Source organism: Ceratotherium simum, chromosome 19 (genome assembly GCF_057802395.1).
Source record: "Ceratotherium simum simum isolate JZ-2026a chromosome 19, ASM5780239v1, whole genome shotgun sequence".
Lineage (NCBI taxonomy): Eukaryota > Metazoa > Chordata > Mammalia > Perissodactyla > Rhinocerotidae > Ceratotherium > Ceratotherium simum.
The window spans coordinates 38,765,474-38,788,412 of NC_141918.1; the positions used below are offsets into that span (position 1 = coordinate 38,765,474).

Sequence of the window (22,939 nt, forward strand, 5' to 3'; positions counted from 1 at the left end):
TGCTGCATTCATCCATTCATCCATTCAACCACAAATATTTATTGGCACCATGTGCTGGGTAGTGTGCTAAGCCTTGGAAACATAGCAAACAGTCATGGTACCTGCCCTCATGGAGCTTATCTCTTTTCATGTCTCTAAAGAGAAGGGAGCTAAATTTATTTTCAGTTAATATACTTGCTCTTCCTAATAACGCATCCAGACAGTAGAAACACTGTTGAGTAAGAACGTATTTGATTGGACTCCCAAGGAAGATGTATATACCCTGATCAATGATGACACCTCTCCTTGCTCCTCTATCAGTATATTTCCCTAATATTAATTATTGCCATTATTGAGTACCTGTTATGTGCCAGACACTGTATTTTTTTTCCTTAAAATATTAGCTCTTGAAACCCTCATATTAAGCCTATAAAGGATTTCTATTCCCTACTTTTTCACAAGTAAACTGGGTTCAAAGAAGTTAAGCAATTTTTTCCTGGAGTTAAACAGAGCAAATATAAGAGACAGAGCAAATATTTGAAACCAGTTTTATATCCACTCTTCCACTTTCTCCTTCAAAACTATTTTCAAACTAACCCATTTTAGGGAACATTCTCTGATTAATCCCCTTCAACTACATTCTGCCTACATGTCATTGGCACTTATGAATTCAGACTGTACCATAGTGCTTTGCCTCTAAATGCATTGCTTTGTATGCTTCTTCTGTTATTTCATGTATGTATTTTTATCTCATCAAAAGAGCAGGGGCAAGTTGTGACGGTTGCACAACACTGAACATACTAAAAACCACTGCATTTTACACAATAAAAGGGTGAATTTTATGTTATGTGAACTATATCTCAATAAAGCTGATTTTTTTAAAAGAAGAGCAGGGACATGTCTACTATTTACTCTTTATGTTCCCTACTATGTTTATTCTCAAGGCTCTAAACACATTGGTAACAGATAAATAATTGTTGAATGAATAAATGAATGTACAACAAGCACCCTCTTGATTAGAAAATGATTTTAGTACCATATTTCTTGATCTGTCAGACCAGGGTTCTCATCATTAACCATCCTTCTCTTCAAAGTGTACCACTACATAAATAAACAGGATATCTTCATTTTGCCTCCAGGTCCACTTTCCACCCTATTCTGTGCCCCCGGAGGCTGACGTCTACGGATTGCATCAACTGAGCTCCCTTGTTCTCTGCCTTCCAGTGAGGTTCAGCCAGTGGACGCCCTGGCAGAAGATCAGAGGCCAGAAGGAAAGAGGGATTGGGGTACTTCTTCCCCAAGATCGCTCTGTGCCAGACCGTATGTTTTGACAGTAGCTAAGTTTCATGTCAGCAACTGTCCTAAAGCTACAGCCCTGACTAGGTCCTTCCCTTTCTTGCCCCTTTACGCCTGGAGGTCGTAATATCTTCCCACACTTGCTAGCCCAGGGCATGCTTCACCATCCTTTGCTCATTTTCCTTAGCCCTGTCTACACCTTTGAAAATAATCCCTGCACTTAGTTTCTTTTAATCAGGCCTTTGGAGTGTGCCATCTTCCTCCAGGACACTGACTCATCACGGGTGAACAATTTAATATATTTATTTTAAGATATTATTGAAAATATATAATTAGTATATCAAATAGTGATATAAAATTTCCTTTACACATAAATGCATTTTAATAAAAGAGTGAGTAGGTTTAGAGACAAATAGCAAATAAAATATAGCATGGGTGGTACACAAGTATGACAAAAATCATGGACATGACATTCAAGTCACTGAAGTGGGTTGGCATTGTTCTAGAACATCCAGAATGCCAGGTTTTAACTTACCACATACGTCTTTCCAGCCCAGTAGAGAAAGTGACCCAGCCACTCAAAAGCTAAAGCCCCTGCTCCCGCAATGTTGGGAAGGTGGTAATTCTCTGAGACATCTGTCCCATTCAGCAGCCACACGTAAATGTCGCCTTTGATGTCGCTGTAGTAGAGGCTGTTGTTATACCAGTCCATGTCTCAAAACAAAGGGAATTGGTAGCAGTTATTTTTTCATGGATGCCATAAACATGGCGAGTCGACACATCACACATGCGCCTCAATGTAATTTTAAAGCATATACTAACATAGATATTCACTAGAACTTCAGCGACCTGACAGGAATATTTCAATAATGCTACCCCAAAGTCTTAACCCCTGGAACTAGAGAGGGGAGCTAATATTCATTGCCCATCTCTTCTTTGCCAAACATTGTCCTGGGCACTTTTACATATCTCACTTAACTCTTAAAACAAAGCTACGAAGTAGGAATTATACCCATTTTTGACACGGCAAACTGGAGACTCAGTGAGATTATTCTGCCCAAGGTCTCACAGACGAAAAGAGGGAGAGCCCCGATTCAAGGCAACTCCAAAGCATCATTCTTTCCATTAGTACCACGCTACCTCCTAAGTCCAGCTCCTGTGTTGGTCAGAAATGCTGCTGTACTTTTAATGGCCAAGCAAATAGATCAAATAATTAGATGAATATAGAAGATGCCATCTTCAGGCAAGATCACCATTATACCATCCTAGAATGAAGACTTTTCTTCATTCTAATGACTTCCAGGCAAAATTACCCATTCACTACTTAATAATCCTCGTTGTCACAAAATTCTTTCTTACACTTTATTTAGAACTTCATGCAGCCATTCTGTGCTCCTGTCTCATAGCAAACTTATAATAAATTACTTAAGTATAGCTGTCTTAGTGGAACAGATAAGCTGTTACTGTGAGACAACATTGATGGATTGAAATACATGAGAAACATATGAAAGCCTTCCTGAAATGGGCATAAATCAATAAATAACCTCACAGTGTGTGAAATAATAAATAGCTTTCCTACTCGAGAACAGACATTTTCTTAATAGTATCATGGGCAATATAGTTCAGTCAATATTTTTTCCTTTCACTATTGATCTAATACCAAAACACTCAATTTTTTTGATTTATTGACTAGCTTAGGAAGTCTTATGAGTAAAAACCTGCCATCCAAGTGTACAAAGACTTGGCGTTTACCTGACACATTTCCGATATCAGAGGATAAGAATTCTCCTGGGCCAAAGCTATTTAATGGTTTGCTCCAAAGCCCATCTTCTTTCACAGCCATGATAAATGGTGGTTCTGTAGCTGTTTGGGAAAACAGAAATTGAAGGAAATATCACAAAAAGCATATTTTTTTAGGTTCACATCTTATACTCTAAGATTTCCTTTATAAAGTAAAAGAATATCAAAATCTGGAAAAAAAACATGGAAGGATATGAGTAATTGTATCTGCTTAATGGAATTATCTATCTTATTAAACATACTTTCTGATTTTTATGTAAATATTCAAATTGTATGTGAAGAGAAATGTGTGGTGATGTGACCACATGGCTACGACAGAATTTTTTTTTTTTTTCGCTTTGGCTATTTGTTGCCATGATCCCATTCAGAGCACCCAGAAGCAATTGTGATAACAACAGCAGTATAAACAGTACCATTATCTTCTCATTTCTTTTCAGCCAAGAGGATGGAACTCAGCATAATTCACAGCCCCTCAACTTCTCTCACCACAACCTTCAGAGTTCATTATTATTATGGCTTAATAAACCATGAGAAAGAAGAAAGCCATGAAGAAGAAGAAAATTATATTGTTTCCTCAAAAATATCTTGGAAAGTTTAAAACAGCAGGTTAGAAACTTAAATTAAATATCACACAGTGCTCTCTGTTTGCTATCCTAATCTCAGATAATAAACACATACTCAAGAGGTCAAGGAACCCTCATTCCAATTTCTTTACCAATTGGAGGTGAGGAATTTCAAAGGACACAGGGAGTAAGACTTTTCAGTCAGAATCACTCCCTAAATCAAGAACAGTTTCTCACCTGGCACCAGGGTAGTACCCACCGAGGGCTCTGACCAAGGGCCTGGCCCCTTGGGAGAACTTGCTCTCACAGAAACCTTGTATTTCGTAGCACTCTGCAGCTCAGGTACATTAAGCATGGTCCCACTGATGTTAGAGAAAACATGAGTGATTTCAGGCAAGTCTTGGGTTGACATTTTCACCTCATATGTCCAGTTCTGCCAAGCGGAAGGGCCTAATCAGAAGAGTTAAACAATATCACTGCCCAGGATGACATCAGAAAGGGCAAACAGGATTGTCAGTAAATTTGTCTACAGCCTCACCTTGAATAGGAAGGTAATTGGGCAATAATACCTGTCACCTCACTAATCATCAAGGTTAATTTGATGATATGACTAGGACAGTGCCCATTCCACCCAGGCCACTCATTTTGCCCCATCGAAGGAACCGTCATTCCCAACAAATTAGAGGATACAGTTCCTCAGTCAAAGGTGCATGATTGGCTGCGTGGAATTGTCAAGGATGCTCTATTACACCACCAGGTGTAACCATACTCCTAATAAAGAAATGCTTAGTGATGAATCTCTAACATAATTCCCAGTGTTTGTATAGCACCTTCCTCCTAGAAGCCTAAACAATACAAAAAAATATTGCGTATTCATTTTCAGGCATCTTTGAGATATACAGCAAACAGGCATAATTAACTTAGTCTTAAAGTAAAAAATAGCCCATGTTTGCTAAATAATCTGGGGGACCAGGAATTGGCAAACTAGAGCCCACAGGCCAAATCTGGCCCACTTCCTGTTTTTATAAATAAAGTTGTACCAGAACACAGCCATAGTTACTCATTTACATATTATCTATGGCTGTTTACACACTACAATAGCAGAGCCGAGTAGCTATGAGAGAGACCACATAACACACAAAGCTGAAAATATTTACTATCTGGTCCTTCCTTTTCAGAAAAAGTTTGCCTACTTCTGTGCTGGATACTGTTCTAAGTGTTCTACTTATGCATCTTAATTTAATCTGTATGACAATCCCATAGAAAGATGTAATTAACATTCTCATTTTCCAGTAGTGGAAAACAATGCACGAAGGGGTTAAGTAACTTGCCCAAGGTCATTCTGCTAATAAAAGGCAAGACTAGTCTTTGAATCCATGCAGGCTGGCTCCAGAGCCCACCTGCTGGCCCAGCACACATGCTGCCTCTCCAGAGATGGCAGTTCAAGTTCAGAGAGGTTTCGAGAGTTGCTCAAATTCATGCAAGATCTCCATGGGTACAAAATCTCAACCCCAACGCTCTATCTGCCTGGCTAATATATTCACTCAGACTGGAATACCAGTGGCTGGATCCTAGTAGACACTGAACAAACGTTCAAAACATTCTATTGGGATATAGGTGGGAAATATAGAGATCCTCCTAACGCAAACCTAATAAATGCAGAGCAAAGGTATAAACACTTTTTTTTGGAGATAAGTACTCCTGGTTGATGACTGAATAATCACATATGGGCTCTCAAAATTAAGTCACATCAAGAAGTTAAAGCTTTCCTCTCCTTCCAGAGGGGCCAGTGACCACGGTGGGGAGAGGGCACTCACTGGCTCCTATGGCGAGGGCAGGAGGCTTCCACTGAACAAGGGCCTGGTGGGAGCCAAACAGCACCGAGAGCTGCTGTGGGCGGCCCGGCAGGGGGTGCAGCTGAGTGTACGAGCCAGAGATAACCAAGTTACCAAACCCAAACTCTTCTATGTGACTCAGGTCACATCCCACGATGAACTCATTAAAAGACAAAAAGTCCTGTTGGAAAACGGTCTTGCCATCTGTGACAAGGAAGTCATTGTTTTCACAAGCAAAGCTCTTCACATCAGCAAAGGGGACATGAGGGAGGACAAGATGGGAAGCAGAGCCATCCAGAAATGTTGACATGAAGCCCTGGGCGGTGTCATTGAAGTAAATGATTCGCTTGGACTGTGGCTTTACTGCAAAGTCCTTTAATGTGCAACTCTCCACAATACGCATGGCTTCCGAGTCGTGACCAGATGGCATTGGAAGATCTGCTCTATAAATGCCGTCTCTCAGGAGATAAAAGACATACCTGACAGAGGAAAAAAAGAAGCCTGATGTGACTCAATTCGAGGGTGGATGACTAACCTCCTCAGTCCACGGCTTTATCCCGTTGTGCAATCAGAACCATATGTCTCCAGAGTCAATAAGTACAGGGTTTCCCAAGGTGCAAAGGGTAAAGGTATTTACTAAGGATATGTTCTTCTCATTTAAGGTAGAACTTGGAACATCGGAAAATTTCAGCCTCATTTATAATGTTTAGTCTTCTAATTATTATACGTGACTTTTTAAGGAATCACCAAGTTTAAGAACAGAAAGGGTGTTTAAAGATATTCTAATGACGTCTACTCTTAAAAGAAAGCATATTATATAAACATTACATGGCTGAACATGTTATTTATTACGAAACACTTTTCTCCAAAATACACAAATTCTTAAGTCTAATTCTGCTAATAAATTTTCCCTTGTGTTGTGAATGATACAATGGAAGAAGGCAAAAACATTTAAACCGTTTCTTTTTTAAACTGCACCGTTATTATTTTGCTATAAACATCTAGTAAAACTGCTTTGCATTTTTAGTAGACTGAGCTTTTTTCAAATAGTATTTACAATTGAGTGAGGCAATACCATTTCACAAATCATGAAGAAATACCCCACAAGTGAACAAAACAGCTGGGAAGGACCACCCAGCAATCAGGAGAAAGAAGCCAATGAAGAATTTTGAAAAAATATCTAATTTGAAGCCCAATATCATGATAATGATGCAGGTGAATTTTTAATAATGAGAAAGAAAACACCGCCCAAATATTTCATTGATAAATCAAATCTGTAAACAGAATTTTAACTAAAACATAAAACTATTAATTTGGATGTAGCTAATTTAGAATTCATGATCATGGAGACAGATGCTAACAAAAGTACACTTTTGCTTAGTAAATCTTTCTCATCACAACCCCATGGATTGGCAGGATTCTAATCTTTCCTCGCAACTGTCAAATCATTTCCTTGTCCTATTCACTCCAGCTCTTGTTCTCCTTGATGACTGTTCCAAATCCTTATCAATATGCTCAAGACTTCTGTGCTAGAATAATATCCTGATGTATAAACACCATGTTGAGATATGAAACTATGTTCTTTTTCTTAAGGAAAGGTTGTGGAAGGCAGAAAGAAGAAATAACTTTAAAAAAAATAGCAGAAATAACTTGGCTTTTAACTTCCTCCTTTTCTTTCCCAAATTCAAAATAATTAAGGGAATTTGGAGGAATTTCAGAGTAGATAAAAGGAAAAAGTTCTGGGGTGAAGATTACAATCCTTATACTGAAGCAGAGGGTAGTGCATGTCTTCAACCCTCATCACCACTTTGGAGGGGAAAGAAAAAGAGAAGAAAGCTAAGGAGAGCATGGGTGTGGGGGGAAAAGGATGGAGGTGAGAGGAGGAAGAAGCAGGAGTTGGGGGAGAAGGGGTAGAGGTTTATAATAAGTACAGACTCAGCGAGTGAATAATTCAATGGTGCAAAATAACAGCATAAAGGAAACCATTTTTAATGTCAGGAGAATAAACTACTTCACACATCTGGAATTCTTTAGAAATACTACATACAAAATGTTGCTAAAAATTATCTGATTGTCATTGTATAGGGAGATGATTAGATGACAGGCCCTGGAGTAGAAAGTCAAATACTGGTTCCATCACGAAATAGCTGCGTGATCTTGGGCAGTTACTAAATCAAACTTTGCTTCAATTTCCTCATCTATAAAATCAGGATAATGAGAGTATCTGCTTTACAGAGTTGAACAAGGATTAAATGAATTACTGGAAGTAATGCACTTAGAAGCATATATTAAGTGCCCAATAACTATTAATTATCATTATCATTTCTAGTCACATTTCAAAATCTAAGCACAAATCAATTTTATCGTCACAGAAAAAAGAGCCACCAAAGACCTCAATGAGACGCACTTTGAGTAACTGATTTAGTGGGTGAAGTTCATTATCTTCAGAATGAGTCATTTTGTGTAATTACCAGCAACAAAATTACATTTCATGGGATATTTAGACTTTTATAAATGAGGAAAATAAGATCCAGAGAGTCCAAAGGACTTGCTCTACATCACAGGGTTTTTAAAAAAATATTCTATAATTCAGTAATTCCTTCAAACCTAAGATGGTAAAATAAATATCTAGTAAATTATGAATGAATATGAATAGAAAAGCTTGATTTTAAATCAATAATGAGCAATCGTTTTTCAAGAAGATCAATCCGTGAAAAATAAAAAGGGTTATGGACTATATTTTTTTCGTTAAAAACAAAAACAACTTGGGGCTGGCCCCATGGCTTAGTGGTTAAATGTGTGCGCTCCGCTGCTGGCAGCCCGGGTTCAGATCCCGGGCGCGCACTGACGCACCATTACTGCAGCCATGCTGAGGCCACGTCCCACATACAGCAACTAGAAGGATGTGCAGCTATGACATACAACTATCTACTGGGGCTTTGGGGGAAAATAAATAAATAAATAAAATTATAAAAATAAAAAAACTTTATTCCTATAGTAAAGAAAAAAGTTTAATCTTACAAACTTTGGCCTTGCTTATTAGTTACTAACCTGTAATTATCTGGTCATATTTAATAAATCATAACTCTAAAATAACTTTCCATGTTTTCATCCTTCTCTTTTATGTGCATTTGGAGATCACACAACACTTTCACGGTGAATACCTCATTTCATCTTCAAAATAACCCAATTGGGTATTATTGTCTTCCCCATATAGATGGATGAAATAAATGATGTTACTTGCTCCAGGTCCTACTGCAATTTAGCAGCACAACTAAGCTAAAACGTGTCCATTTCATTTGTGGCAAGGGGAAAAATAGTTATTTGTAAAGGAAAATTTTTACTTGTTATTAACCATCAATTCCTGTCTCCTAGGTGGTTGCTAGCAGTGTTCTCGCTAAACCAGCCTCTTGATAGTTGTGAGAACCAGACCAGAGAAATGAACTGCTGCTGAATTGCTCAGTAAAAGAAACCATGTGATGAAAGGAGAAAACAGAGGCTGGAGGGCTTCTCACAGGGAGCATTGAGGGGGCAAGGAGACCCGGAGTCGTGCCCCAAAATGGTGACAAATCCAGGGCTAGAATCCAGGCCCCTGGGTCCTAGACAAGAGGTCTTTCAAGTATACCCATATTTCACTGTGAAGGAGAGAAGAAAAACTACTTAAGTAGAGAAGTTGTTAGATGTTAACTTTGAAAGAAAGTTGGATCAAGTTTGAAAGATATTTCCTCTTGGCTCCATAAAATGAAAACTTTGCCTGGTTTTAATTAAATTTGAAATAAGATACATAGATTGGCTCATCTGGTACTATAATGTTTCATTAGCAAGCAAGTTTCCCAAAGGTTCTTGCCAATGGAATAGAATTCATATTTAAAAGGCCAACACTTACCCATTGTAGGAATCAACCACAATTTTTTGAGGTGCCATAATTGAGGGAGGAGTAATTTCCTCAATGTTTGAGCAGTTCTCTAAATCACAGACACATACCTAGAGGATCAAAAATACATCAGTAGGATTAGTGTCTGTCTATATTCAATTTGGCCAACAAGTATTTCTTGAGCATCTGTTCTGGGCTTAGAATTATGCTAATCACTGAGCACTTTTCGAAAACATAACAAAGCCCTTAAAAGTCAGTTTTATAACCTATATCCTAATGAGTTTATATCCTACTAACATCAATGAAATACAAGGACCATTTTCGTGGCTGTGGAGGCACTCAACTATTTTTAATATTTAAGCCAGGTCCAAGCTTATGGGTTTCCAGGCATAGTGATTGCAATAAGACTGTCCCTTTCAAAGAAGGAAATTTGAAACGCATTAAGACTGTGTCTTCTCAGAGATTTCAGTAATACTTTATTTTCAGAGGACCTAGTAAAGTGACCTCTGGTCATGAAATAACTTAAAATACTTGCAGCTGACCTTGATCACGACTGGCAGTCTCACCTAGCGATAACACAGCTACCTCCACTATCTTACGGAAGGTGAATTATCATCCGTATGAACTCATGGCTCTGAAAAATCATAGAGATGATTTAATGGTAGATCAGGACTAGCACTAGGTATGGTCTAGACCCTCCTATAGACTAGATCTATGATTCCTTGCTAACCTAGTGTCTAAAACATAGTAAATACTCAATAAGTACTTATGGAATGAAAGAAAGAATTGTGTTTACTTGTAAATATACCAAGATACACATATGAGTATCAATATCTAGTTATTCACTTGAAATTCTCAGACTAACCAGTTCATCCATGATGAAATACATTCTCTGATAAAGCCAATCTACAGAGATGGAAGAAATTAATCCTGAACCTCTGTAAAAAATTCTCAGGTCAGACACATCAGACATGTTGGCAACCTTCTTCACCCATATGCGAGTTCCTTCAGAGAAGTAAACAACTTGCTGGTGGCCATGAACTGATATTCCTAGAAGAGCCATGCAGATATATGTGTGTTATTTTACAACAACCAGACAAAAAACTTACAAGAAGGAGAATTTATTTCTTTAATTTTTAATAAAGAGAGTAAAATGGAAGTCAACCTGGATCTTTCTTTTTACACTAACATTTCTCTCTTTTATACTGACCTGTAATATTATGGCGTGTAGCACCTGACTGAAGGCAATGTGCTTCATCTACTAAATGTTTTAAAGATCTCTTTCTTAGAGAAGTTTTTCTGGATAAAAAGAGCCACTGTTCCTCTTCTTGAACTGAAACAACATGATTTAGAGACAGATAGACCAACCATATGCACATCAACACAAAAAAAGTTCAAGATCACCCTTCAAAGCAAGGGGACTGGCACTTGAAAGAGCCTTGCTAGCTTCTCTCTGAAGGCACTGGGGCATTTCGGCTGCAGCATAAGTGACACTATTCTATGATTGGGGTAAGAAGTAGAGTGTCAATCAAGGAGAATTTATGTGTATGTGCCCCTAATGCCCTCCAAATAACATCACATGGGGTATCACCGTTCTCAACAGCCTTGCCCCAGCAGGAACTCAGCTCATTATCCTCAGCCATGAGAATTTGACTGCATGGTGGGGGTGGTCCAGCCCGGGCCAGAGCGGGTTGTTACAAACACACACGTATAGACAGACATTGGTTGTCTCTGTTTTGTCTTCAATTATCTCTCCCTTTGAGGCAGGAGAAAAGTCCTTAGAGGAATAGAATTTGAGGTCTGCAGAACTCTGCTAGATGTCCTGTTCCATTGGAGACTGATGCCATGTGCATTGATGAACACTTTTAGGGCAATTAATAAATGTTATGCAATAATCACAGTAACAAAAACCTTCAGCCTCCTCTATATAGAACTTGCCCTCTGGATGCTTCTTACATAACAAAAATACCTCTCCTTTCTTAGAGTCTAGTAACAGCCAAAAAAAACTAAAAGCTGGTGATAGATAACATTCCATACCCACTGGCATATTGGGGTAAGGGATGTTGAAATCAGCAAATTCTAGTGAAAATAGAAAAGAGAGACCCAGCATTTGGAATATTTGGGTGTTATTCAAAAACTCTTTTGCTAGTTTGCCCAAAATATTTCGGGGCTTCTTAGAAAGCGTTTTCATTTATTATTTTGCCCACATAGGCATCAGGCAGTAAGTATTCAATTTCTCAGAGCAATAGTTAAAATGCCAAAGCCAAAAATATGGTACTTACAGAATAACAACAAAAGCGAATTTGGTAGCTTGAATATTCACTATGGTAAAATGTAAATTATTACTTCCAGATATATTTAAAAACCTTAAGGAGACTGGAAGAAAAAGACATCTGATATGTATTAAATGACGATGCATAATATAAAATGGGGGTTAGGGCAGAAAGGTTATATGGACCCCCTAAGTATGTAAATGCAAGTCATTCTCACTAGTCATTTCTACTGAAATCAAAGATTTGTTTGAGGCCATATTTTTTAAATCCCTAAATTTTTTTATTCTAATTTTCAGAGTCCTAAATTCTGATGTGAAAACCTTCGATCTCACAATTTAACTTCTATTTATCAAATATTGGGATTCACTTAAAATCGAAAACTTATGAAGTACCCAAAAGACAGTGTTCATCTGGGCAAAAAGGTGGGGTCTTGAGGAATACCAGATGACCCAGGACCTCTAAGATCTGAACCCACCCTCGCCACCCCTCAGTTCCCATGAAACAGAAGGGGCATCCTTGGGCCGTACCTGCTGGGGACGAAGTGGTAATACTAGATTCTGCTTCCGGCCCCTCACCAACTTCATTTACTGCTGCAATAAAAAACCTATTCCAAAAACAAATTAGAGAGATGGGTTTCACATGGCATGGTGTGAACATGAGATAAAAATAGAAAGAGCAATAACGTTTCTATTTAAAGGACAATGTGGCAAAGCACGTATCTAGTTACTTGGTGCCAATGCTGAGCACTAAAACGACCATCAATCACATCCTTGTTTGTATTCCCCATAGAGCAGTTCAGGGTCACTGAGGTCAAAAACTGAACTCTGCTATCTGCGTGACCCCCATTCCTACCCTAATTTAAAGAGGTCTTAGTAAATCCTAGGAAAGCTAACAATAATAAAATAATCCCCCTAATGGTTAATAAAAAAATACCATTAACAGAATCTCACCTCCTTACTTTTTTCATGTTGGATTAAATGAAGAAATGATATTCATGCTGTTTATGATGTCTTTATTAGCCTATATTTATAAGGATCCTCTGAATATAATAGAAATATTTGAGAAAGTTTTTGCTTAGGATGGTGTAATCTAAGAAACATACAAACTTGTGGAAAACCACAATAACTTTAAGCCAACAGCACAAAGTCAGTGGGACTTCTCAAAATACAGTTAAACTATTTTTCAGCCATATTTCTTAAATAATTATCATGCCTGCAGCCACGCTGGTTACACTTCCCTTGCACCACTTAATTCTTACCTGTAGGTGGTATTTGGCAGAGTGGAATAAAACTGGAAACTGGTTCTCTGTGTCCCTGAATCTAATTTTTGATTTTTGCTGATCAGCCTTAAGTTATAACCCAAAATAGGTCCACCTGGGAATTGAGGTGGAGCCCAGCTGACTTCCACAGTGTCAGGACTTGAGGTCTCAATGTTTCTAATGAGAGGAGCAGTTTCAGGAACTGGAAGAGATAATCGAGGCATAGTGAGCAGAAAAACGTACAGGGAAAAATGTAAATAGGACAGGAAAATTTGTTGTTTTTTGGAAAGAGCATAAATGAAATATTTTTATTAATATTCAAAATAAGTGATAGAGAGAAAGTGGTAAGATATTTATGAGAAGAAACTCTTAATCCCTCAATGATACCAGTTAGCTGCTTTCCTAAATGGCTCTTTTGAATGTTATTTTCCTCACTTCTAATTTGTGAAATAAAATTAAATGTGGAAGTATACAAACAGGATAAGTGCTCTAAAAAAAAAAGTTGTCAAAAATCTCCAGAGACCTAAATGAATTGAAACGTGGGATGGAACCAGCTTAGGAAAGAGAAGAGAATCAGTAACAAAGCTGGAGTCAATGATTAACAGGAGTTGAAAGAAGGCAGTCCTGGGGCCTTTTCACTCGCTAGAGTGCTGTGGCCTGAGCAGTTCCAGCTAAAGATAGGGGTTCAGATAATAAGCCTGATTAGAACAGTCTGCTCCACTTTTGTTGGCATCAGCTCTGCTGACTCAGACTATACCTTCCTTCCCCCAGCTCCCAAGGTCCCTTGGGATCCAGGTTAATTGCGCATTAGCAGCACTCTTTCCTTTGCAAAGGATTAAAAAAGCACACATCAATTAATTAAGCATTCACTCATAGACTTTAGAAGCTACCTGAGTGGCAAAGAACAGAAAGGAAAACACATGATCTAACAGCCTGTCTTCCACCTGTGTCTCCACCTACTTTTCATACCTCCCAACCCCTGAAATCACACTCTCATTTCCTCTTTCCAGAGAAAGACATACTTTGATTCACTTTGCTCTTGAGTAGACTTCTCTCCCTCTGAACACTTTTGGCAGATGCTCCACATCACCCCTGACTCATTAGAGTTGGGAGAAATTAGACAGTTCAGCCCTCACACTGATGAGTTTTTTTAAAGGCTCTTAACTCATCTCTCAGTCTTTCTCTCTTACAGTTCCTGTCGCCTCTCAGACTCATCTTTGGGCTCTTAACTCATCTCTCAGTCTTTCTCTCTTACAGTTCCTGTCGCCTCTCAGACTCATCTTTGGCAAACACAATCATCATTGCATCACTCCTCTGCTCCATCCAGTCACCTTGGTGAACAGGGAAGTAGGAGTCATCTTCCACTGAATTAGAATCAGGATCTCAAAAATCCTAACTCATTAGGGTCAACGCCCAGACATGATCTGCTCCGCTTCAAGCAAGTTAGATGCCACCTACATGGTGAGCTGTGATTATTGTCCAAATCTCCCCCACAAAAATATTCCCTGAAAGGCTGGTCAGGTTAGGCGAGGCATTTGCCTAAAAGCCATTCCACTTGGTTAAGAAATTATCTTCACAAGGGCTCCAATTAAAAGGCAATAATACCATCTAAAATTATATATTTCCCATAGCTAAAGGAGAACAGAACCATGAGGCAATGGAACACAAAACAGACAACTTTATAAGTTTTGAGGTGACTAGAAAAGTGAAAGAATTGAGGCATGAGATGCTATCCATGGAAAGAACACCTAGTACAAGATCTGGAACACTTGGAAGGTATGTGGGCTTGTATAATCAGGAGAAAGGCCTAGAAATGGAAAGAAAAATTTGCTTTCTTCATTATTTTGATTTGATTAGCTGTGGGCCCTGGACCATGGTGTCTCTCCAGCCCTGGAAAATGTTCCAGCACTGTTGGAGTACACGAGGCATTGCTTTGAACAAAGAAGGATCCATGTATTCTACTCTGATCTGGAACATTTCAAACATGGCCCGAGGCCAGTGTCTGACCTGATGTTCTAAGGATGGTCAGGTTATAAATCAGCAGAGGTGACCACACATACCCTAAAATCTGATAAGCAAGAAGAGGGCACTATTCAGGGAAGGGGAAATGCCCCAACCAACTTCATCAGCTGTCCAGCTATGCTTAGGTCCAAGGCCTAGTTCAATCTGAGGGTCTCTGCACACAGCTCAAGTTCCAGAACTAAGGGGTGAGGACAGCTACCATCTGGCCTGGAGCAAGTCCTCCCAGGTCCCCTCAACTAACTCTGAGGTTGAGGGCACCAGACAACTCTCCCTGAGGGTCTGCCCCAGACATTCACCTCCCTAAAAGGCTCTAGGCTTGAATCCTTTTCCTGGTATAGAAGTCGCATCTTCAAAAGAAGAAAGCAGAAAATGCTCCAATATATGTACTACTTTTTTACATCATCTCTGATAAAATGTTGAAGTATTATAAAAACCTCCCAGCTGGTCTCTCTACCCCGTACTTTCTAAACTCGCTCATTCCCTCATTCCATTCTACGCATGCTGCCAAAATTATCTTTCTAAGGAGCACGTGTAGCAATTACTCCTCCGCTTTAAAACCTTCCATAACTCCTAACTGCTTATTGAGGCTTATTCTGACCACCTGATTTTTACTGCAACCTGACCCTCCCTCCCCCCCACCGCCCATTTCCAAGCCCCTAAAGGATAGACCTTGCTCAGAATGTTCCTCTTACCATAGCGCACGGCACTTTTCCACTTACAAATACTTGCCTTATTTATTATGTTCACTGCTTAGAGTATTTGTCCTCCACCAAAATGTGAGCCCCACCAGAGCAGGGCTTTTTGTTGGATCACAGAGATATGGCGAGCACCTAGTACACTACTTAGCACACAGTCAGGTACATAATTGCTGAATGGATCAATTAATGAAGGAATACATTTATTTCATTGTTTAAAATAAAAACGAACTAAACCAAAGCTTTGGAATAATCTCCTTATTTCGTAAGAAACGTGTGCACACCGTACCTCCGGAAGGGTGAGTCCTGTAAGTGGGGCTTGGGGGCGAATACAGTTGCAGCTGGGCTGTGAAGATCCAAACCACTCGAAAAACATACGCAGTGAAGGGATGTAGCAGCTCCACCGCGTATGAGAGCTTGGACACGGCCTAGATCAATGAGAGACCCATCATCAGCATTTGCAGAATCACCACCGTACGCTGTGACTCAGGAGCACAGATCAGTTTGCAGAAGATGGATGGCCTTTCGGATATGGGGTGACCCAGAGCCTGCCAGACCAGATGAAAGGGAGGCTGGAGCTTAGAGCCGAGGCATCCAGAATGTCAGTCTGCACAATTCACACAGAAATGCTTTCCTGCTTCAAAATTGCAAAATTATGGATTCAATTCTTTGGCATTTACCTCAAGGCTTTACTTTCATTTTGCTATGTAGTATACTTGGTGTCTTGGAACTATTTTTCTCTGAATTTCCTCAAGCTTTCCTAACAGGACGGTCCTGGATGACCTCCCTGCCCTCCATCCTAGTGGAATCATTTTAAACAGGATGGGAAAATAACAATCAATGATATGAGTAGCTGGTTATATGATGCTGTGCTGAAGAAATAAATATATGTCCAATAATCTATTTTCCTCAAAAATGAGGGGTTTAGCATTAGTATGTTACAGAGGAGCAGAGACTAAAGTTCATCTAATCCAACCACTCATTTAATGCTTGAATCTTCTCTAGAATGTCTTTACACCTATACTCATATATAGTAATTTGGCACATCTAATAACAAAAAAAAAGTTCGTGTTTAGGTACATAGGCAGGTTTTCATACCTCCGTGTAAGTCCAGCTTCCAGGAAGTTGTGCATATTTCCACTGAATGATGTATTTCACTCCAGAGATGTTGGCAGATTTCCATCGTAATGTCACATCATGGCTTCCGATGGAAGAAGCAAAGGGTGCAGTGGGGAAGTCTGTATTTTCTGGGGAGAAGACAAGATTTCATTCACCAGGCACCCTGTCTGTCAAGGCAGGAGAGAATGTGCCTGTTGCATCCAGTGCTCTCAGCATTCTCTTGCTACCACTACCTCCTGCCACAATATGAACAATACTTGGACAATAACTGGGACATAGTCAACTGGTTTATTGTTAAAAATCAGTCAGTCTGGCAGTTTTTCTCCCCATAGAACTCACTGTTATCTTTGAAGATAGTCTTTTTTTTATAGGCAAGAACACATGGAGTGTTCTGAGACTGTCTAGATTTCTCTTGCAATACCACTTCTGTACAGGGAAGCAGGGTGGGTGCCAAGGGCATGTCTGGGGTACAACAGAACCATCCCTTGTCAAGGGCATGTATCTCAAGACATTTTTGAAATTTTACACTATAATTCTGCTGTTATTGCCCATTTTGTCAACAATTTATTTTTATATGTGCAAGTAATTGTCTTTACTCCAAAGGATTCTAAATTCAGCTGTTTTGTATTGTAAAATATTTCACGAGGTCTAAACATTAGCGACATTACAATTGGAAGCTCATGTTTATTGATGCTACTTGCCAGGCTCTGTATGAGGGGCTGAATTCTGTATGGTATGTACCATTGGGATGAAATTATTTTACTTTACTTTTTCTATTTTCCAAAATTGTGACTAATTTAATGCTTCACCTTCCTTTTTTTCAGTAAGTTTTACTGTGCTAAGATATACATGACATAAAATTTACTATCTTAACCATTTTTAAGCATACAGCTCAGTGGTATTAAATACATTTATAATGTGCAACCATCACCACCATCAATCTCCAGAACTCTTCATCTTGCAAAACTGAAACTCTACCCATTAAACAATAATTCCCCATCTCCCCCTCCCTCTAGCCCATGGCAACCACCATTCCACTTTCTAGCTCTATAATTTTGGCTACTCTACGTACCTCATATAAGGGGAATCAAACAGTATTTGTCTTTTTGTGACTGGCTTATTTCACTTGGCAAAATGTCCTTATCTTTATCAACGTTGTAGCACATGTCAGAATTTCCTTCCTTTTTAAGGCTGAATAACATTCCTTTGTATGTATATATCACATTTTGCTTATCCCTTCATCCATGAACGGACACTTGGGTTGCTTCCATGTTTCAGCTATTCTGAATTCAATATGGGTATATAACATGGGTGTACAAATATCTCTTCAAGACTCTGCTTTCAATTCTTTTGAGTATATACCCACAAGTGAAATTGCTGAACCATATGGTAATTCTATCTTTAATTTTTTGAGGAACCATCATACTGTTTTCCACGGTGGCTATACCATTTTACATTCTTACCAACAGTGCATAGGGTTCCAATTTCTACACATCCTCATCAACACGTTTTTTTATAGTTGCTAAACTGGTGGGTGTGAGGTGGAATTTCATTGTAGTTTTGATTTGCATTTCCCTAATGATTAGTGATGTTGAACATCTTTTCATGGGCTTGATGGCCATTTATGTATCTTCTTTGGAGAAATGTCTGTTCAAGCCCTTTGCCCATTTTTGATTGGGATTGATTGGTTTTTTCGTTGTTGAGTTTTAAGAGTACTCTATATATATTCCGGATATTAATCCCTTATCAGATATAGGATTTGCAAATATTTTCTCCCTTTCTATTGATTGCCTTTTTATTCTGTTGGTAGTGTCTTTCGATGCATAAAATTTTTTTATTCTCATGAAGTCCAATTTGTCTATTTTTCTTCTGTTGCCTGTGCCTTTGGTGTCATATGCAAGAAATCACTGCCAAATTCAATGTTGTGAAGCTTCAGCCCTATGTTTTCTTCTAAGAGTTTTATAGTTTTAGGTCTTACATTTAGGTCATGGATTCACTTTGAGTTAATTTTTGTATATGATATGATATAAGGGTCTAACTTCATTATTTTGCATGCTGATATCCAGTTTTCCTAGCACAAATTATTTAAAAGACTGTCTTTTCTCCATTGAATGGTCTTGGCACCCTTGATGAAAATCATTTAACCATACATGTAACGATTTATTTCCAGACTCTCTATTCTAGTCCATTGATCTATTTATCTGTCTTTATACCAGTACCACACTGTTTTGAGTACTATAGCTTTGTAGTAGGTTTGAAATCAGAGTGTGAGTCTTCCAGCTTTGTTCTTCTTTTCAGGATTTGGGTGCCCTTAAGATTCCATATAAATTTTAGGATGGATCTTTCTATTTCTGCAAAAATCATCTTTGGAATTTTGATAGGGATAGCTTTAAATCTGTAGATCACTTTGGTAGTATGACATCTTAACAATATTAAGTCTTTCGGTCCATGAATAGGGGATGTGTTTCCATTTATTTATGTTTTCTTCAATTTGTTTCAGAAATGTTTTGTAGTTTTCATTTTACAAGTCTTTCACCTCCTTGATAAGTCCTAAGTATTTTATTCTTTTTGATGCTATTGTAAACATAATTGCTTTTTTAATCTTTTCAGATTGTTCATCATCAATGTGTAGAAATGCAGTTGATTTTTGAGTGTTGACTTTGTATCCCACTCCTAGCCTGAATTTGTTTATTAGTTCTAACAGATTTCTTTGTGATATCTTTAGGGTTTTCTGCATATACGATCATATCATCTGCAAACAAAGATAATTTTCCGTACTCCTTTCAAATTTGGATGCCTTTTATAGGATCCATCAAATTTGGATGCCTTTTTCTTGCCTAATTGCTCTGGCTAGGACTTCCAGTACTAAGCTGAACAGAATTAGCAAAAGCAGGCATCGTTGCCTTGTCCCTGATCTTAGAGGATAAGCTCTCTTTTATAGAAAAAGAATCACTACTCTGATTGAGAAAAATGGTAAATTTTGTAAGGAGCTTAAAATGGTTAAATACAAATTCCCATGACCTCACTCTTTCTGGTGAAAAGAAAAATTGACACAATTCTGATTACTATAGACACTGAATCTGAATGAATTAAAGTCCATACTATTAAAATACTCTGTGACCCAGAAAAAAATAAGGCCATTGTCATCTGAGGGTCTAGCCCACAGGGAGGCTTAGCACAACCCTTCTCTGCTGATTCTTCTATTTTTGGTTCATTTTTGGCTAATTATAACATACAAGCAAAACACAGTTCCACTTTTCCCCTCTTTTATGATGTAAGATGCTTAATGACAGGGATGCAAATATGCTATTGGATACCTTGAAGAGGAGTCCAATGATGGAGTTGTCAGCAGAGCAAGGAAGAAGAACCAGGAGGCTTCAGAAAAGATATAAGTTGAGAACTGAGCAGAAGGGATCAGAGTTATGTAAGTACAAGTAAATGTAAATTTCATAGCTAAATATAGATATATGTTTCAAAGCCATGGTGATGCACATGGAAAAACAGAGGTAAAGTAGGTTTATTCTAAAATATCAAGACAAGAGTGAACCAAATGAGAAAGAGAAGCTGAACTGAGCTACCTACTACTTTGAGTACATGGCAGAGAGAATAAGAAAAGGCTTTGGAATCAGATAGCTGGGTTAAAATTCAAGTTACATCCCTTATTAGCTATGCAGCCCCCAGCAAATATTTACACTTTGTACCTCATTTTACTCATTTGTAAAATGGGGATAATAATAGTATTTATACCTCCAACTACAAAAAGAGCTAACACATATAAGTTACTTAGAATTATTTAATTACCTTAAATTACATACTTATAAATTAATGAGTCATAAATGAATGATACATAAGAGCTATTTTTATTTCAATAAAATGTTATTAGCTATTATCATTCCCTACCATGTGGAAAAGCAACATGGAGAGTATCTAAAATAGAAAAATAGCAGGCCCACAGATAAATGGACAAGGTACCAGGTATGTTAGAGACAAACAAAGTCTCAGGTGCGTGGGCAAAATGATTCGTTATAACAAACTAATGATATGATCTGTAAGCACAAATGTCTTTATTTAGACTTGGTACATCTCATTTGTTAGTGGTGCATGGACATTGATCCAGAGCCAATGAGAAATTTAAAATAAAGCACTGATTACACATGTATTCTAACAGAATTGTATAAAGTTGGTAGTATAATTTTAGATTATAAGAAAAGGATGTAAATAGGGGCCGGCCTGGTGGCACAGTTGTTAAGTGCTCGTGCTCCGCTGCAGTGGCCGGGAGTTCGCAGGTTCGGATCCCAGGCGTGCACTGACGCACCACTTGTTAAGCCATGCTGTGGTGGCGTCCCATATAAAGTAGAGGAAGATGGGCACAGATGTTAGCCCAGGGCCAGTCTTCCTCAGCAAAAAAAGAGGAGGATTGGAAGCAGATGTTAGCTCAGGGCTGATCTTCCTCATTAAAAAAAAAAAGAAAGAAAAGGACGTAAATAAAAGTTTCCCAAATTTTCTCAGCTCTGGCATCTTTAGTTTCTCAGTAATTTTTTCATGACTCCCTGGACCAAAAGAATTACCTAACAGTTCCATTTATTAAGTATTATAACTTAAGGGCCGGCCCTGTGGCTTGGTGGTTAAGTGCGCGCGCTGCGATGCTGGCGGCCTGGGTTCGGATCCCGGGTGCGCATCGAGGCACCACTTCTCCGTTCATCCTGAGGCCGAGTCCCACATGCAGCAACTAGAAGGATGTGCAGCTACGACACACGGCTATCCACTGGGGCTTTGGGGGGAAAAAATAAAATAAATAAAATCTTTAAAAAAAAAAAAAAAATAAGTATTATAACTTAATAAGTAGGCATGTCCTAACAACTTAGTAGATGTTTGGAAAAAAAGACACATAAAAGACAGAATTATATATTTATTTCATCCTTAAATAAAAATAATTGCACACCAATGGGATCTCTGTCTAGTGGGCACTGCAGAACTTCCCCAATATTGTAATCAGGTTGGGCACCACCATCCTCATTTCCTCTTCCACACTGAGTTTCTCATGGTACTTGCTTTTTGTCACGGCAATCACCAAAAAACCCAGCATTGCAAAGATATGATGTCATAGAAAGGAATGTAGTGCAATCCATTGTTTACACTGTGAACTACCTCCAGCTATTGGTTCCAGCAGTGTCCTACAGATGTTGACTATCTCTGGGTTTCCCTCAATATTTAAAATGCCCATGCCTCCCTGCGAGGTAGATGTGATGCCCTGGGGCATCTTCGTGCACAGTTTGGAAACCACAGAATGTACATTTTATCCAGAGCTAACTCCCACTACACAAAAGGAAAAAAAAATGTAATATCACTACCTCTCCACAGAAATAGGTCTTTCGTGGGACACTAAAGGGCAGAGGCAAATCAAGACAGCAAGGCAAGATCCTCCTTCCAAATCCCATCAGCCTCTGAGAGCAAGGAGCAAGCCATTGAACAAAGGACTGCAACTTCAGAGCCAATCACCTCTCAGTCTGGAGGGAACTGTCTATTTCTCAGTGGGAGGAGACCCCGGGGAATTCTGGAAGATAGTTTCTAACATCGAGGCTAAGACTTATCAAAGCATTGGTCCTTCAGAAACCACTAGATAACTAAGACACTAGGTTAAACCACTTAGACACACGCAATTTGCTCTGAAATCAGGCAGAGGAAGCTGGAGACATGGACAGCCAAGTTCCTTACTTACTCAGATTCTACCACTGAAAAACATAGCTTCTATCCATTTTGCAAATTTCCCAGAGTCTTGTAGGGAGTCATCCCTATAGTAACTATTCTATTGAATAAGTGTTAGCTCAATCATAAAATGCACATTAAATAAAATATTGCTATACTTTCAGTTCATTAAAACAGTGGCATTTCCTGACATCAAGTTGGCTCAGGATTCACATTTGTCCCTCATTAAGATAGAAGTGATGGCATTTACCAAACTGAGGACAAAATTTCAAGTTCTAAACATCAGTCATGTGCTGTGTTTCTTCTGTTTTGCTCTGAAAGAAGCGTCTCGCTGAGTCTCTGACTATCAAAATGGCTTCAACATTTGAAATTGTTGAGATAGATAGATAGATAGATAGATAGATAGATAGATAGATAGATAGATAGATGATAGATGGATGGATGGATAGATAGATAGATAGGTAATGACAGACAGATCATATTGAGATATAGAAGTCTAGATATTTTACAGATGGCTCA

At 38.6% G+C, this 22,939-nt stretch overlaps 1 protein-coding gene across 2 annotated transcripts in view; it reads right to left on the reverse strand.

The window, feature by feature from the left end:
- ROS1 (ROS proto-oncogene 1, receptor tyrosine kinase) overlaps positions 1-22,939 on the reverse strand; it is a 111,439-nt gene that overhangs the window by 72,768 nt on the left and 15,732 nt on the right. For both annotated transcript variants that reach the window (XM_014781190.2, XM_087443754.1), the window contains exons 6-16: positions 16,694-16,842; positions 15,885-16,023; positions 12,879-13,080; positions 12,148-12,224; positions 10,558-10,680; positions 10,213-10,397; positions 9,360-9,457; positions 5,456-5,952; positions 3,876-4,088; positions 3,028-3,138; positions 1,811-1,989 (exon numbers count right to left, since the gene is read on the reverse strand). In XM_014781190.2, the coding sequence (XP_014636676.2) occupies positions 1,811-1,989; positions 3,028-3,138; positions 3,876-4,088; positions 5,456-5,952; positions 9,360-9,457; positions 10,213-10,397; positions 10,558-10,680; positions 12,148-12,224; positions 12,879-13,080; positions 15,885-16,023; positions 16,694-16,842 (1,973 nt within the window). The remainder of the gene's footprint in view (positions 1-1,810; positions 1,990-3,027; positions 3,139-3,875; positions 4,089-5,455; positions 5,953-9,359; positions 9,458-10,212; positions 10,398-10,557; positions 10,681-12,147; positions 12,225-12,878; positions 13,081-15,884; positions 16,024-16,693; positions 16,843-22,939) is intronic.